Source organism: Schistocerca americana, chromosome 3, assembly GCF_021461395.2.
Source record: "Schistocerca americana isolate TAMUIC-IGC-003095 chromosome 3, iqSchAmer2.1, whole genome shotgun sequence".
Classification (NCBI taxonomy): domain Eukaryota; kingdom Metazoa; phylum Arthropoda; class Insecta; order Orthoptera; family Acrididae; genus Schistocerca; species Schistocerca americana.
In genome coordinates this window covers 775,495,664-775,513,833 of record NC_060121.1, presented here as the reverse complement: position 1 = coordinate 775,513,833, position 18,170 = coordinate 775,495,664, and the positions used below count along the sequence as shown (strand labels likewise).

Here is an 18,170-nt window from a genome sequence, read left to right as displayed (position 1 = left end):
GCACTAAGTAGAGTGACATACCATGGAAAATTTATTCCTGGTTTGGCCCTATCAGCCTGCCCAATGAAACACTTACATCTCTGAACTGCCCTCAACCAAACAGACAATCTTTCCCCAAGTTTCCATTTCTGCTGATGACCACTTTCTGTTTTTATAATTTTGTTCTATTGGACTGACTTCACCTGAAGTGATTTTGTGCCAAGAGCTTATGAACATCTGCTAGAGCAGACCCAGTATTTGGATTTATTTTTATAATCTACAACATCATTTTATCGCTTCTTACAGCACATTAGAGAAACACGGCCTTCCTCCAGTAGTGAGCTTGCCTTAGAGGATTTATTGATAAAGTGCCATCACTCGTGTGTAGGATGTGGCCAATTCATCTGTCATGCTGAAACACCCTACTTTGTTACAGTGATGTGCTGCACAATGTATTTAGGACTGATAAATGAAGATTTTCGACTGCTGAAGAAACTTAATTTAATGTCGTTTGGAAGTGAGACAAGCACTCTGAGCATGGAGTTTCTCTGATGTCCATTTTAATTGAATGGCAATGGAGACAGCATTGTTACTGTTTGGGGCAACACTGGCAAAGGCTCACTTTTGGCCACACTTCCTATTCTTAATGTTTCCTCTGTGCAGCAGACCCCCACCTCGTAGTTGCTACAGCCTCCACAGAAAAAGATTGCCATGACAATACATGAAAATGTCAAGGAATAACAGAAGTTCAAGTCAGTAGGGTCTGCTATGAATTGGGACTCCCAATTGTTGCTAATTTATTTGAGGTACACTTGTGACCCAACTAGAACTGTTTGAAGTTGTTTCCAGAGTATAAAAATTTGACATTAGAAGCCTACCCTCTGGCCCAAAGTATTGCACTACTTAGCAAAACTGTCGCAGAGATACCCAGGAAACATTTCACAATACATGTGATTATTAGTGATGGTGGCTTTTATGTTGTTCATTTGTGCACTTGCCAGAACTGCAACACTATCGATCAGTTACGCAGAAGGTGCAGAAAGTAAAAGTGCTTAAAATCCTCATAACACCACTAAGTCTAGAGTGAAAAACTTTTCTAATTCATACAACATAGGGAACTGCATTTTTTGCTGTTCTCTGGACATCTCTTGTAGCTGTCTGCCACAAAAGATTGTGTAAATATACCACTGGTTAGTTGGTTATTTGCAAGCACAATGGACCATAATTGCAAATTCTACAAGTAGACAATGATTTTTATAACTGAAAATCTCACTCCCTACTGTAAACGTAATGTAATTAGGCAGATGAAAAATCTACTCAACCAAGCAGCATCAGTAGAACACACAAGTTAAAGGTATTACAGTTTGCAAGCTTCCAGAGCCAGTGGCTCCTCCTTCTGGCAGAAGGGTTGAGGGGGAAGGAAGAGGGGTGAAGGAAAAGGAGTGGTAAGGTTTAGGAAAAGGGGTAGAGTTCAGAAAAGTTACCCAGAACCCCAGTTCAGGTAAGCATGAGAAAGCACGAGGCACATTCCAACTGGTAATCCCACCCGAGGGCAAGCATCAGGAGGTCAATGCAAAAAGAATGGGACACACAAGATGATCAGAGGATTGTCTAATTGTGATTGAATAGCAGTCAAAGAGTTGGTACTGAAGAAGTAAGATACCCACTTCACCAAAAAAGTCTGTCTACAGGACTAGTCAGGAAGGCACCAGTGGACTGATGGACTCCACAATGATGGACTGGGTCTACCAATTTCAAAGTCGAAGACCTCACAGAGCCATAAACATGGCAACCATAGTCCAGTCAGGATGAGACCAGGGCCCAGTAAATATGGAAAAGTGCTTGGTCAGCATTCCAAAAAATGTGGGCAAGGAAATGAAGTGCATTATGCTTCTGCAAGGTGGTCTTTAGCTGATGAATGTGTGGAAGTGAAGTCAGTTTTTTATCAAAAAGGAGGCCCAAAACAATGGAACTGTGCAACAACTTTAGAGTGCTGGTTACCAAGTGGAGTTCTGGGTCAGGACGGACCTCAGTACAATGACAGAAATGCTTGACCTGTTTTTCCAGGAGGGAATTGGACGCCATGGGACAGGGTCCACACTGAGGCCTTTTGGATGGCACCTTGCAGCTAGTGTTCAGCCAATACTACTGAATGGAAGCTGTACAAAATGCAAAAGTCCTCGACATGCAGTACAGAGGTCGTTAACACATTGATAGTGGTGAGGAAGGACACTTGGGATAAAGCCCTGTGGGATGCCATTCTCGTGTACCCGTAGAGAGCTGAGTGAAGTATGAACCCAAAACTCTATACAACTGGTGGATTGGTGGAATAAAAACTGACGAATAAAAATCGGTAGAGAGCAATGAAAGCCCCAGCCATGAATGGGAAGTAAAATGTGATGGCAGAAAGTGGTTTCGAATATCTTATGCAGGTCAAAAAAGACTGCAGTGACGTGTTGTCATTTAGAAAAAACCTATCGGATTGCTGTTTCCCAATGGAACAGGTAGTCAGTTGTGGATCACCCCTTCCAGAAACCACACTGATAGGAGGACAAAAGTCCCCGAGACTCGAGAACCCATCATAATCTGTGGGCAACCATCTTTTCAAGCAGTTTCAGAACATGTTGGTGAGGCTAATCAGTGTGTAGCTGTTGAGAGACGTTGGTTTTTGCATGGCTTGAGGGGGCAACACTACTTGCCAATATGAAGGGAATTCAGCTTCGAACCAAATAAAACAGAAGCCCCTCACTGGATGTAGTCCGTGAGTAACATTCAGATGTTGGATCATCTGATTATGAATTGAATCAGGGCCTGGAGCAACATAGTGAGATGAGGAAAGAGCCTACACCACTTCCCAGTCAGTGAAATGTTCATTATATTATTTGGCTTGGTGAGGGTAAAATGGATGAAGTCTTCAACTTGTCCTTTCTGCAGTATAAAAGTACTTGGATAAGAAGAGGACACTGATGCTGCCCCAAAGTAGGTTGCAATGTGTTCAGCAAGAACTCTCACATTGATGCAAAGACCACCTTGAAGGACAAGACCAGAACAGTTCTTGATCAATCAAACCTATGGAACTTCGTCCACACCTGGAATGAAGAGAGAAATGTTTCCAAAGAGGAGATGTGGTGCTCCTAGTATTTATTCTTACTGTATTTAATTAGACAGTGAGCCTTCGTATTAAGTCCCTTTTTAAGTAATAACATTGATCTGTTAAGGATTTTGCTTGAAACATTGCAAGGCTCTTGCCATCCCTGAACAGCTATTTCAATGTCTTTGGTCCAGCAATGTCTTTGGTCCATCATGGCATCCATCATGGCACCAGCTGTTGGTATAGGGGACCTGTAAAATGGGAACAACAGTTCCAACGGCGTGGGTAATCGCATCAGAAACATATTACACATCCTCATCAATACAATACAACAGAGGGGGCAAAGGTAAAAGCAGAGGCATACAGTTGCCAATTGGCTCTTCAAAACACCCAGTGAGTTGGTTGGTCCATCTGGCAGTGGTAAGGAAGTGACAGGATCATCAGAAAGTGGTCAGTCTCACAAAGATCATCATGTTATTACCAATGCAATGAAGTCAAGAGGCTGGGGGAAGGGAGCATTAGAACAATACCTGGAAAGATGCCACAGTTGGCACTGAAGTGGTTAGGAATAGCATCAATGAGAAGACAGATCTTGATTGGTAAGAAGCTGGTGCATACTGAAATCCCCAAGTAGGAAAAAGGGGGGAGGGGATGGGGGGTAGTTGTTGGATTAAGGTGGTCAACTCAAGGTAAATTAGTGGCCTGCTTGAAGGTGTGTAAGCTGAAGTTGCTTGCACTCACACTGCAATTGCTTTCAACATGGTGCAATAGGGAATCCACTCACTGACCAAATCTGTACAAATCAACATGTAAACACCTCCAGATGGCCTATCAAGGCTAGCCCAATAACCAAGTAGCACTGGGGAATGGTCATCAGTGAAGTGTGTTTCTTGTAAAACAGTGGAAATTGCAAAAGCAGAGGAAATAAGATGGTGTAGTTCCAGCAAGTGACAGTAATATACATTACAGTTCCACTGAATGATCACATTACAGGAGTCCAGGTTAAGTGTGAAGGGGCCAGGCACACTGGTCAGGCTTCTTCTCACTTAGATGTTCACATGCCTGAAGAGCAGTAGATTGTCCAGCAGAAAAGGATTTAAATAATAGTGATCATTTCTAATTTTTCCTAATGATTCAACTTCTCCAAATTTATGTTCAACATTTTCCACAAAAGACAATGGTTTTGTCACAGTAAAAGTATGCCCATCACCTTGAGTATGTAAATACCGGATTAACTGTTTCACCCCTGGATGTGTGACTTGTTCCTCTTACCATGGGAGAGCAGTGATATGGAAAGCGGTACGGCTGTAACTGTCCACACTGAAGTTTTGATACCTACCTGGAAGAGACAACCACATCAGAATGGCTTTTGTTTTACTGTGATTTAATATGTTTCCTGTGCAAAATGTCTGCCCTGATGTTAGCCACTCTGAACAAAGGCTGTGCCTGTGGACACCACCCAGCTGTAGCAAAGGCAATCTGGCACAATGGCCATTACCAGGGGTCCCGATGCCACAGGAAGATGGGCATCTACTCCTTGGCATACATGGGGCTGTGAGCACTAGCAGCTCAGGCATCAGCAGTGTGATCCCTATTATGTACGGGGAGATTGGTGGGGACAGGGGTGGAGGGGGGGGGGGGGGATGCTCAACCGAAAGGGTACATGACAACCCCATCATGTTGGATTGGCAACTGTGTTAGCTTTGAAGTGAAAATAAGGACCTAGAGAGGTATTTGTGCAGATCTTTAACTCTGCATGCAGTAGTCATTATTTAAGGTGTTTCCCTAGTCAGTCCACACTATAGAAAATTTGGAAAATTAAGGTCAGGTCCAGAAAGCACAGCTATTTTAGCCAAAGGTGGTGAATGAAAGCATGTTTCTAGGGGAAAAAAGGCAGGGAATAGCTGGGTTGACATCAAAAGCTGCTACCATGAAAAAGAGAGCAAGAAGGAAGCAGAGATGAGAGATTGCAGCACAGGAAAGGAAGTAGATGCTGTATTAGCTTGGGACCCTGCACTTAGTACATATGTAATTGCAAAAGAGTTGTGAACCCCCTGAGGTGTAAACATCTAAGAATTTAGAATAGACTGTTTCATTTACTGATCTCATGTATTACTTATAATAGTGTAGACAGACATTATGCAGTACACAATATGTTTAATCTATGTTCAGCAACACTCCATTTGCAGAGTAGTTGAAAGCTTTATTTACAATTTCAAGTATAAAAGTTTCTCAATTAGGCTTGGTTATAATACTTGCATTGTTAGCAAATAGAACTATCAGTGCTTTTTGGAGGAATGAAACCCAAAATGATAGATATCATCAGTATACGGAATTTAAAGAATGAAAGTGAACACAAAACTTGTTCCACGTGATGAATGATAATGCCTAACACAAGGCTAGCCTTGTGGATAAGTATTTGCAACATGAAGACAGCATGTATCTAGAATGGACAGATTACTACTCTGGTCTTAAACCCAAAAGAACATGCATTGGATACTAGGCCAGAAGACTGTAGCTCTAGGTCAACTGAATGTAGTGATACAAGAATCAGTTTTGGCCCATAGCACAAAGATGACATGGCACGTTAAGTCATACATGTAAAAACATAAAAAGAACAGAACACTGACAATATTTCTTTTATGTCTATATTAGCTTTTGGAACGTAGTTGGTGGTGACACAAATATTTGCAGTGCCCTATCGGCCAAGCTCTAGGTTAGGTTGGAAGGTGACTGATTGTAAGTTAGCAAAGCCAATGAATGTGAGAATGAAACCTTAGATGTGTTGATATAATGGTCATTAGTGCAGGCGCAAATCCGAAATAAATAGAAATACAACAGTTTTGTTCAGGCATAGCACTGCCACCAAGGACCAACGCTGACTTTCATTGTGTGCCTGCAACAAGAAGCCTTTCATAAGGGGATCGAAAGGGGGAGCAGCAATTGGGGATTGAGGATTTGGAGGGGGGAGGGAGGAGGGAGAAACAGGGGAAACAATGGGGAAGGGGGAAGACAGAGCAATGAGGGGAGTGGAACAGGTTGTGAGAGAGAAGAGACAGACAGACATAGAGAAATCACATCACTATCTGAAAATGTGGCACTTACCAATAGTTTCACCTTGTTCATGCACCATTGCACCTAACTCTCTCATTATTTCATTTATATCCAAAACATCTTCTTCTATCTTTCTCATTGTCTGTTCCCTCTCCAAAAGCATTTCTGTTTCAAATTCCAAATTTTTCTGTAAATTCTTCTGGGCTGCCAGTTTTTCTTGTTGCTCAAAAAAGGCTTGTTCTGTGTCCTCATTATAACTGGTTGTTGACGTCTGCCTTGTGAGCAAGTGTATCTTCATCTTTTCTGCAACTTGCTAATACAACACAATTAGAAAGCAAAATAAAATAGAAATTACAAAAAGAGAGATCCCTTTTTTTCTTACATCATCAGCATACCTTCTGGAATTTACTGTAACATTGTAATGCTTCCTTAAAATCACTTGTTAATTTCTCAACACGAAGCTTATTTTGCTTGTCTCCCTTTCTCACAAGAGATGTAAGTTTATGAAGATCTTTTGTAGTTTGTGCTACTATCTGATTACAACTCAACTGTGTGACATGCCTGGAAGGAAAAGATCAAGCAATTACAACCTAAAGTAATATTGTCACCTAATTTTTATTTATTTTTAATACAGCTGCTGATGGGATATCTAAACTAATTTAAGTGATCACTATTTTCTTACACTTTGTCCCTGAGGCCTTGACTGTCTCTGTCAGTTCCAATACTTTTGTATGCTTGTTCCAGATTTTTCCAGCCATTGTTAATGGTGTATATATTCGTTGCAACACTCTCTGATAAATGCTTTACTGCTTCTGAATTGAACTGCTGACCTACAATTTCAACATTCGGTACAGTACTTGTTGATCCATAGTTTCTCTGGTAACCAGATGCCAGTGATTCTGACATTTCTGCCACAGATTCTGCAAAACAAAAATACAAGAAGGGCTGTACAACATACAGCATATCTATGGAAATCTTTATTCATAATTGGTATTCATCCCTTGGAAAAGTTCTTTAACATAATGTCTCGCTAACTTCAGTTATTATTGGTTTATAATTAGTATTTCTTGTGAGCTTGTTACTTGTGTGTCAAAGTTTACAGCTCCCACAGAGTGTCAAATTTCCTACTATAAGCAGACCACTTAATGTTTTCTTAACTTTTCCCCTTTAATTTCTGAATTGAAAATATACCATACACAATTTTTTTTATATACCTATAGAAAGTTTCTGATAATTATGAAGTATAACACTATAATATACCAAATTCTGTATTGAATTTCAGTCATCAGAGTAAAGTGCTTGCATGTTGTCTTCACCAGTGATCTAACATTATTTTCAGAGTAGAAATACTTGCAGACCAAAGCATAGTTGGAGGGATTTTGGTTGGCTGGTGCTCGAGGGCACAAAGCTACTACGGTCATAACCACCCATATCATAATGCAAGAAAAAACAATAAATAAAAAACTAAGATGTGAAAGGCAAAAACCCAACTGAGCAACTTTAAAAGAGGATCAGCTAACGACAAGGATGTCCCAATGGAAACTTTCTCTAAACATCAAGGAGATGGCTAAGGACACAGAGGTGGGCATCAAATTTGCGCCACTGTGGCGAATAAAAAGTAAAACACGATCAGCAGAATGCTCATCATCCGCTAAAATTTCTGAGTAAGTAGACAGTAAATACAGACGTAAACATAAACAGTTAAAAAGTGGGAACTGGATCAGGCAGCGGTGCACTGTCAAGGGTTGAGAGCCTCTCCGGGGTGGAGAGGCTTGCGTATCCATGTGAAGCTGAGGCTATGCTGAAGGTAGAGAACCTACTGCCGGAAAGGCCTTAGCTGATGGATCAGACTAAGAGTGGCCCACAACATACTGTCCTCCTTATCCACTCTTAGTCCTTACCCAATTCCCTTCCCCAAACCAAGGTGCAATGCAAACCATGGTGAGGCATGCATGGCACATGGGAAAATGTGTTGCAAACGGAGCCTCGGGGAAACTAGGCGACCTCCCTAAGTAAGTAGCCTTACACCACATGGGGTTTCAGTGGTGTGGACCATGTAGATCCCCGAATCTTATGGGACCAAGATGGACACAACTGACAAAAATAATTTAAAACAAACTGAGGGGCAAACTGAGACCTCAGACACCCAAACATCAGGGTCAGGACCAATGGTATGCACTCCCACTACTGAATCAGGGTCTAAACCTGAGTAAGAAGTGGGAACTGTAACTGAGAAGTTGGATTAGATCAAGATTAAAGACTTGTCTGGGGCCCAGAGGAGGAAACTTCACAGGGAACAGAAACAAAAGGCAGGAAAAGCATGACTTCCCAAACAAAAGTGGAGGGAATTAAAAGGGCTTGAGCCCAAGACCCCCAAGAAAAAATTGTCTCAGGTTGAAGGGGATATGCAGACCCTTCAATGTCAAAGATAGGTAACAAGATGATATGGGTGGAATCTAAGACTCCCTCCTCTCAGGATAAGCGAGTCCAGAAAAAGCCGAGGCAAGAAATTGGGAAACAGTAGTATTGCAGTCTCGGTTTTTAAGATGGCAGTTATCCAAGAAGGCTCTCCACTGATAAGAATCACATCACAGTAGGAGGAGCTCGTGCAGATGGCCCTCTTTAAAAAGATTGGGGGGGGGGGGGGGGATGCTGGCCCAGGACCCAAATTCAGGAGGTTCTATCTAGATCACGGTGCCCTCATTTTTGTCTGTGATAAGGTGCACACAATGGAATGGCTCAAGGACAAGGTCCTCGTGGGAGGATGCGAAGCTGCTCGTCAAGACGGCAGCTGAGCTGCTTAAAACTACAAAGGAATCAATAAGGGTACCAAAGATCCCTAAGGATGTCTCTCCAAAGATTCTGTTTGAGAAAATAGGGGTCCAGACCCCAAAAGTCTCGACAAATGATTGGAGAGTAGTCAACCAGAAGGCTGTACCAGAAGGATTAACCCTGATGGTGGAGGTTGGAGAGAAGCTCCCGAAGGCAAAGCAAGAGCAAGACCTGAAATTGTTTTTAGGGTCCTCACAGATTGCCGTTAGTGTTATCAATTACCTCAAAAGCAATGATGGCAGCAAGATGGAGACTTGAGAAGCTGTAGATTAATCTGCAGTACAGTAAAGGAACCACTACTGCCCTGAGCCGTCACCCGGGGTGACAGGAACTGGACATGGCCCTAATACAAGAAACCTACTTATGTAATGGAGGTGTATCGGGCCTCGGTGGTACTGGAGGTAAGTTGATTTATGCTAGAAATCTAAGGAACTCCAGAACATGCATTTATGTGAGGAATGGAATTTCTTTCATGCCAATGGTGGATTTCAGTTCCCAGGACCTGGTGACAATCAGGATGCAGCAACATAAGGAAGGTATCATGAGGGAAATTGTTTTGGCCTCAGCATACCTTCCTTATGAAGACAGCTGTCCTCCTCCTCCTCTGGAGGTGAGACGACTGATAGAAGCTTGTCATCAGCAAGGTGGGCAACTGTTGGTTGGATATTATACACTTGCCCACAACCTAGTGAGGAGCAGCAAGGACACCAACAGTAGAGGTGAGTACCTTCTTGAATTTCTCATGTCTAACAACTTGGAGGTCCTGAATAGGGGTGATGACTACATTCAGGAACAGCAGAAGGGAAGAAGTAATTGACATAACCTTTGGTTCCATTATGATGGGCAGCTATGTCGAACAACGGCACGGGGCATTACAGCTGTCCTCATCGGACCACATGTATATCAAATTGAAGGTCGAAATGCGAATCAGACAGACCACAGCCTATAGGAATCCCAGGAAAACAGACAGACATATAGGAGGGACCTTGACTTAAGTTTATCAGAAATTAAAACCTCTATAAGGAATCCAGCAGAGTTTGAGGAAGTAGCAGAGGCTGTCACCTCTGCCATAGTGACCTGCCATGAGGCCACCAGGACAACTGTGCAATCACCAATAAGTGCACAAATAGGAGTGTGCCTTGGTGGAACAACAACTTAGAAATGCAAAGAAGACTGGTACAAAGACTGTTTAACATTGCGAGACAAAGAACAATGGGTAAAATATCATGAGGCCCTTGTTAACTACAACCTTAAAATTAGACAAGCAAAGGAGGCATCCTGGAAGGCATTTCTGTGAGGAGGTGGAGGGCACAGCTGCTCAAGCCAGACTTCACAAAACCCTCACTAGAGTACCAACTAATCCAGGAGGTACATTGAGGAAGGAAGATGGATAATATACAAAGACAGCACACGAGACACTGGATTGGTCCTCAAAATTCATTATCCTCAATATGCTCTGGTGGATAACACAGACCAGAATGCGATCCATGAGAGAGAATGGTTCTCAGGCATTCCAAGAGAGGACTGGGAATCAGCCAAGGAGTGTGTCGGCTTCAGTAAAATCCAATGGGCGGAGGGAACATTCCAACCGTTCAAGTCACCTGGCCCATATGGAATCTTTCCAGCTCTTCTGCAACAAGCAGGAGAGAATCTTATGAGTCCTATGCAGGTTATTCAGGGTTAGCCTAGCAGCAGGAATCATTCCCAATGCCTGGTGGGCAGTGAAGGTTGTCTTTATTCCAAAGCCAAGGAGAACTGATCATACCAAGGCCTAGGATATGAGACCAATCAGTTTGTCCTGCTCCATTCTTAAAACATTGGAAAAAAATGGTTAATGTTTATTCTGAGGAGAGGAGGCTAACCAGGGCTCCTCTACATTTTACCAACATGCATATCAACCAGGTAAATCATGTGAGACAGCTCTCCACCAACTCATTGAGAAGGTGAAGAGAGCACTTCACTTTCAAGAAATAGCCCTCTGCATCGTCCTGGACATCAAGGGGGCCTGTAGGAATACAACCTTTGATTCCATGGTTAGGGCAGCAGAGGTACACGACCTCGGGACCACTATATGTAGGTGGACCAGGGCCATGCTTAGTGGAAGGAAGGTAGAGGCCGCCATGATGAATAAAAAGATGGTAATTAACACCAATACAGGTTGTCCACAAGGAGGCATTTTGTCCCCTTTATTGTTGAATCTAGTGGTGAATGAAATCATTGAGGAACTAAATTCCAGACAATGCTTTTCCAATGATACGCAAATTTACTGACACAGTCAGGAATATGGCACAAGGTGCGATGGACATTGTGCAAGACTGGTGCAGGAAACAGGATGTAAGGGTTAATCCTAAGGAGACTGTTGTTGTACCATTCACGAAGAAGCATATCCAAAACTCAAGTTGGAATCTAAAGCTTTTCGATGAAACTCTACCTGTGAAGGGGATAGTGAAATATCTAGGGGTAATCTTATAAGAGAAACTAACATGGAACCCTCACTTTAAGAGCATTTGCTCCAAGGCGAAAGGTACTCTAGTGAGTGCTGGTAGAGCTACTGGAAGAGCTTGTGGCAACAAAACTGGGCCCTCAGCCCCAGAGGTATGCACTGGATATACACCACAGTGGTTAGACCTAGGATCTCCTACAGGGTCATAGTGTGGTAGAAGAAGGTAGAATAGCAGGTTACAGCTAAGGATCTCGCTAAGGTGCAGAGATTGGCCTGCCTAGCCATAACAGGCGGAATTAGCAACACACCAATGACTGGGATGGAAACCATGCTGGACATGCCTCCATTACACCTTTGAGCCATGATGGGGGCAGCAGCTGGTGCATACAGACAGAGAACTGTTAAAAACTGGATCTCGTTGGGATATCCAGAACCACACACTAAAATAGTGAGTGAGGTAAATATAGGAATGGTTGCGGAAATGCCGACCAACTACATAATAACTCCCAACTGCTTCAACAAGCCTTACAATATAATAATTGTAAACAGGGAGCACTGGGAAAAAACAGTTCAACACTGTACGGGAGACTTTGTCTGGTTCACTGATGGGTCGAAATCAGGCCAAGATGCTGGGACCAGGATGTACGGGGTTCAGCCAAGACTGGAGGGCATCATCTCTCTAGGAAAACTGGCCTCATTATTACAAGCTGAAATACTGCAATCAGGGTGTGTTTGGAGGAGAATATGCATAGGTGCTACAAAGACAGCCTGACATCCAGGCAGCCCTGAAATCATTGGCAGCTCCTGCAACAAGATCTCAGATTGTTGAAGAATGTCACAGGGCTATGGTGGAGCTAGGAGGAAGCAATAGGGTAAACCTAGTGTGGGTCCCTGGCCACTCAGGGATCGGTGGCAGTGAACAAGCCAACAGATTGGCCAGAATGGGGGCAAAGACTCCATTCATCAGACTGGATCCTGTCCTGACAATCACCAAGGCTGTGATCAAATTAGAATTATGATACTGGTTCAGAAGACAGCACATAGAATACTGGACCAAGGTCTATAAACAAAAACATGGCAAGGTAATGATGTCAAAGCTGTGTTTTAAAAGAAGCTCTGTAATCCTGGGCTTGAACAGGAAAGAGATTAAACTCACAGCCGGACTGATGACCGGCCATGGGAATTTCAAAAAACACCTACATACAATGGGTATAATGGAAGAAGACCCTAAACATAGGATCTGTGATGACAGTGAAGAAACTGCATCACACCTAATCTTCGAATGCACTGCATTGGAGAGCAAGAGAGAATTTTCGGGACAACTGTACCCGAAGAAATTGTGTCTAACAAAGAACTGATAAAGGGACTCCTTGCACTATTTAAGGGCATTGGTTGGCTTTACTAGATATACAGAGAGTGATACTGCACAATAAACTCGGTTTTGGTGTGGGAAGTGGTGGGTCAGACCAAAGCTGTTTAGCTGAAAGCAGAATGAAACAAATCAAATCAAATCAGTTGAGAGTAGTAGGCACAAAGTGAGGCAGAGTCGTCACTTAATAAATGGTGGTGACTAAAACGACAGTTTCCTATACGCATCTGGGCTAGAATGACCACCTAACAAAGTGAGTTTTGAGAAGATGATGACCATGCTACTGGGACAGGTTTAATATTCTGAAGCTTGTTGCCTTGGAGTGAAGACCATTGTGTGCTCCAAAGCGATACTGCATGCTGGCAGACAGCAAAATGAAGACCATCTGAGGACAAAGAATGACTAGTATTCCGAGGGAGGAGAGCAGCAGCTTTTGCAGCAGCATCAGCAGCCTCATTCCTTGACACACCGACATGACCAGGAACCCACAGGAGAAAAATGTTGGCTCTCCCCACAATAAGTGAGTGAAGGCATTCTCAGATCCACTGTACTAAAGGGCAGACAGAGTACACAACGCAAAGGCCCTGAAGGGCACAGAGAATCTGAGCAGATGACACAATTTGGAAGCCTATGTTACTGGATGTATTAGGTCGCTTAATAAAGGGTGTACAGCTCCACGGTAAGAGCCTATTACTGGTCAAGATGCTGATACTGAAAAGGATCATCACTAAGTACAATGTCACACCTGACACTGTGATCGGCCTTGGAACCATCAGTGTAGACGAAGACACTGTCCCCAAGCCACAGGTGTAGTGCAAGGAACTCACTATACACCAGGCCAGGAGCAGTGTCCTTAGGAAGTGAATGTAATCTGAAATGAACAAGTACCTCAGCACAAAGCCAGGGTGGTGAAGAGTTCACACCCACAGGGAATGTGGCAAAGAGCATAAAGCAAAGCTGTTGAAGCAGAAAAAGACAGAAACTCCGGAAGGCAACACAGAAGATGGGTGCAGCCCATACCAGTGGTCAAGGGAATCATCAAAAAAGGGAGCATAGGATGGCTGCTGGGCATAGAAAGTGACTGAAGAGAACATACCACCAGTAGGACAATGGTAAGTCATAGTATAGAAAGCACCAGTGGCTAAATGTATCCTGCAATGGTGGATCGTGTTAAGACGACATAAGATAGACAGATGTGATGGTGAATATACGATACATCTGTAATCCAGTTTTGAATGAACAAGGGACCAGTGGAAACAGAGGAGGATGGTCTGTCCGCTCCCCATGAGGTACCACATAAAACGCGTAGAACATTGAGGGATCAAGTACAATGAGCTGCCAGGTGAGGGATGTGGGAAGACCAACAGAGTTTCCTATCAGATGTCAGTCCCACGAATTTTGTTGTGTCCTTGAATGGAAGAGGGAATGGGCTGAGACGTAGGGGTGGGGGAAGAAACTTCAGACATCGCAAAAGTTCATACAGACAGTCTTGTCAAAAGAAAAGCAGAAGACATTGTTGATGTTTCATGAGAAAAGATGATCAAGACATTGCTGAAGACGCTGCTCAAGTTGACAGGTTCATTGAGAGCTGCAATAGATCACAAAGTCATCAACAAAAAGAGAGCCTGAGATACCTGGTGGAAGGCAATCCATAACAGTGTTAACAGCTATTGCAAATAAGATGACGCTGAGCACTGAAGCCTGAGGCACCCAGTTCTCTCAAATAAAAGTGTATGACAGCTGAGCCCACGCTTATCTTAAAAACATGATCTTTTAATAATTTCCATATAAAAAGAGGCAGGCAACCCCGGAAGCCCCACTCATACATAATACGAAGGATACCAGTCCTCCAGAAGGTGTCATACACCTTCTCCAAATCAAAAAACATGGCCACATTTTCGCACTTCCGAAAAAAAATTGTTCATAACAGGAGTTGACAAGGTGACGAGATAATCAACTGCAGAACAGTGCCTATGGAATCCACATGTGGCGTTAGTGAGGAGACTCAAACTTGAACCACCACACCAGCTGACCATTAATCATATATTTCATGACATTGTCAATGCTACTGGTGAGAAAAATTGGCAGTAGCTGAAAGGAAGGTGTTTGTCCTTACCAGGCTTAGGTATGGGAACGACGACAGCCTTACTATGCCAGTGACTGGGAAATGTGTCATCTGCCCAAATGCAATTACATGTATGGAGGAGAAAGTGTAGGCACTCAGGAGACATGTGTTGCAACATCAGAATGTGATCTCTGTCCGGTCCTGGAACTGATGACCAGGACGAATAAAGTGCATGTTTAAGCCCACTCATAATAAAAGCAGTACTATAACAGTCATGATTCTGGGACGAGAAAGATATCTTCCTTGCCTCCACCGCCAGTTCCATAGAAAGGAAGGCAGGATGGTAGTGGGTGGAACTCATTGTCTGCAAAATATAGACCCAAGGTGTTGGAAATATCAGAAGGATCTACAATGACTTTGTTCACGCTTTAGTCAGACCAGGAACCCAGGAATAAACCACAGTTCCTGAAAACTGATGGAGATTACCTCAGACAACGGAGGGGGGAGCAAAACTTAAAACTTTGAAAAGAAAGCCAACCAGCCTTTTTGCTGTCTCTGAAAATGTGGCGACACTGCACACATAGCTGCTTACAATGGATAAAGTTTGGATTGTGGGATGGCATTTAAAAACATGGAGAGCTCATCTCCATTTGTAAACTGCATCTTGACATGCTTCAGTCCACCAGAGGATGGGGACACATTGTGCCGAGGAAGGGGTGTGAAGTATGGAACATTGCACAGGAAATGGTTCGAAAGTGGCCAGTGATGAGTAGAGCTGGCAGTCATCTTTAGAAAGCTGCCTGTTGGTTGGTTGCACAGATGGGATAGGCATAGCAAACAAATGACACAGCACAAATGGTCACTTGAATGTGCGTCTGGAGAGAAGAGACCACTTGAGACAACGAGCAAGCTCAGCAGTACAGATTGAAAGGTCCAAGTGGGAAAAGAAGTGTGCCAAATTGGAAAGAAATGTGGGTGTACTCGTGTTCTAGCAGATTAGACTGGGCTGGTTGAAGATATCTATTAAGAGAGAACCTCTCAGACACGGGTGTGGAGAGCCCCAAAGGGGATAGTGGGATGGAAGAGATGGGTCAAAATAAGGGGCCAGTCACCGCGGTAGCTGCTGAGTGCCAGAATTCAAATGTACACAACGACCAGGTTCAGAGGCTGGAGGATCCTGGTCCATTAGTTCGACAGAGCAGTTGGTATTCCCCTTCAGTTGGCCAGTGGATTGGTTTCTGGCGGTGTGACCCGGTGAATTGGAGATTGGCCAGGTGAGGGTATCTCATTGTGACACCTTTGAAGAAGGATGTTGAGGTGGAGAAGGGGAAGATCTTTTGTCTTTGTTTGATTGCTTAGAGCCTTGTCATAAGTCAGGTGCAGACTTAAATGTTGGCTGGCTAGAAGTGCACAGAAAGTCATCATAGGAGTACTCATTTTCAGATTTCCGAGCTTCTGTTTCTGAAGCACATGATTTCACTAGCACAGGAGAAGGTTTGTTGGCACAGCATGCGCCTGTAGCAGGTGCAGATGATGGATAATTTCATGACCTCGACACTAAACTAGAAGTCACAAGTCTTTGTAGCCATGTCCTCCGTAGGTTGGGGTGTACTGAGAACTGCACTGTAATTGCCAGAAGATGGTGTACAAGGTTTGCAGTTAGCCAACAGTTTCCGAAAATGTGAGTACGAAATTTTTCCTTTACCTGGATCTCCTGAACAGCTCTCCCATTGAAGTACATTGTCCAACCACAGAAAGAAGCAGCATGATCACCCTTGCAGTTGATATAATAAGGCGAAGGAGGTGGACATCACCCTCATGAGCATCCCTGCCAAAGGTCCCTGCCACATGTTACACATTTGGCTGCATTTTCACAAGATTCACGGGTGTGTTTGTAGTGCTGACATTCACAGAAACATGTGGGCTTTGAATATATGGTCCGACAGTAATAGCTTCGTAGCCAGCTATAATTATTTTATGAAAGTACCACATGGTCAAAAGTAAGGAACAGCATGTATGTTGGCACTAATTTTTTATCAACCCTTTTCATGATGCGGTGAACTGCAGTCAGTCCCTGGCTGTTATTTCAGCTTCAGTCAGGCCATCAAGCAGCCGAGTGTATATGACAACATGGGAGGAATTCACAGTGTGGGGAGCTTCTGCTATGTGAGCCTATATTGGGCTGGCTGAAAACAAAATGTCAGGCCTGCAATTTGGCATGTGGACTGGGGTGGGGATTGTGTTGGATGTGGTGGGTAGAGGGAGAAAGACAGCAGAGGAAGAAGGACAAGGGCGAGGGGAGGGGGTGTTCAGGGATGGTTAAGTAACAGCTTGCAGGGAGACAGGAAGTGTGCATGCTAGGAAATTGGGAGTGTGGGGCGGGTGGGGTGGCAGGGTGCATGGGCTAGGAATGTGACAAATGAGTACTAGAGCTGGTGAGGTGCAGCACACAATGAAGGTGACATGGAGGTGTGGATTGGAAAGGGTTGACAGGACAGAGAAAGGGGAAGTAGTTGGGTAGAGGGTATGGTGACAGTGGGTTAGTAGACACTGAAATTAGGATAATTATGGGAGTGAAGGATATGTTGCAAGGATAATTCCCATCTATGTAGTTCAGAAAAACTGGTGCTGGAGGAAAGGATGCAGCCATTGGACTCAAGCATGTTGCAGCACTGGGTGGTCAGCTTCATTCTTGGCCACACTGTGGTGGCAGCCATTTGTTCTGGTAGACAGATGGTTGGTGGTCATGCCCCTAGCGATTGCAGCAGAACTGGTGTATGACATGGCTGCTTCCATGGGTGGCTCTGCCTCTGATGCGATAGGATAAGCTAATGACAAGACTAGAATAGGATGTGCTGGATGGGTAAATCAGGCAAGTCTTGCACCTGGGTCTTCCACAGGCATATGACTCTCGTGGGAAGAAGTTGGATGTGGCATAAGGATGGACCATGATGTCATGGGCACTGGTATACAACTTTAGGAGGGGTGGGAAGGAACTTGGGCAGAATGTCTCTCATTTCTGCACATCATGATAAAGCCCTGCGAAGGACATGGATCAGTTGTCCAAGGTGATATTGGGTGATGAGGGGTGCTCCTTTGCAACTGATTCTTGGAGGTGGTGGGAAGATTATGGCTGTGTGAGGATACAGTACAGGAAATCAGTTTACAGACTAGGCTTGAGGGGCGGAAGGATAAAGTGAGTCTGTGATGGCCTTCATGAGACCTTCAGCACATTGGGCAAGCCAGTTCTCGTCACTGCTGAGACACCATCCACGGATGACCAGATAAGATAGTATGGGAGTGACCTTATTTTTGTGGAATGTGCAACAGCTGTTGA

The 18,170-nt window shown here is 43.8% G+C and overlaps 1 protein-coding gene across 1 annotated transcript in view; it reads right to left on the bottom strand.

Annotated features, from left to right (window-relative positions):
* The window catches only part of LOC124605223 (syntaxin-7), a 96,466-nt gene that overhangs the window by 42,369 nt on the left and 35,927 nt on the right, over nt 1-18,170 (bottom strand). Inside the window, exons 2-4 of the mRNA XM_047136773.1 lie at nt 6,807-7,044; nt 6,520-6,685; nt 6,176-6,437 (exon numbers count right to left, since the gene is read on the bottom strand). Of these exons, the coding sequence (XP_046992729.1) occupies nt 6,176-6,437; nt 6,520-6,685; nt 6,807-7,030 (652 nt within the window). The 5' untranslated portion in view covers nt 7,031-7,044. The remainder of the gene's footprint in view (nt 1-6,175; nt 6,438-6,519; nt 6,686-6,806; nt 7,045-18,170) is intronic.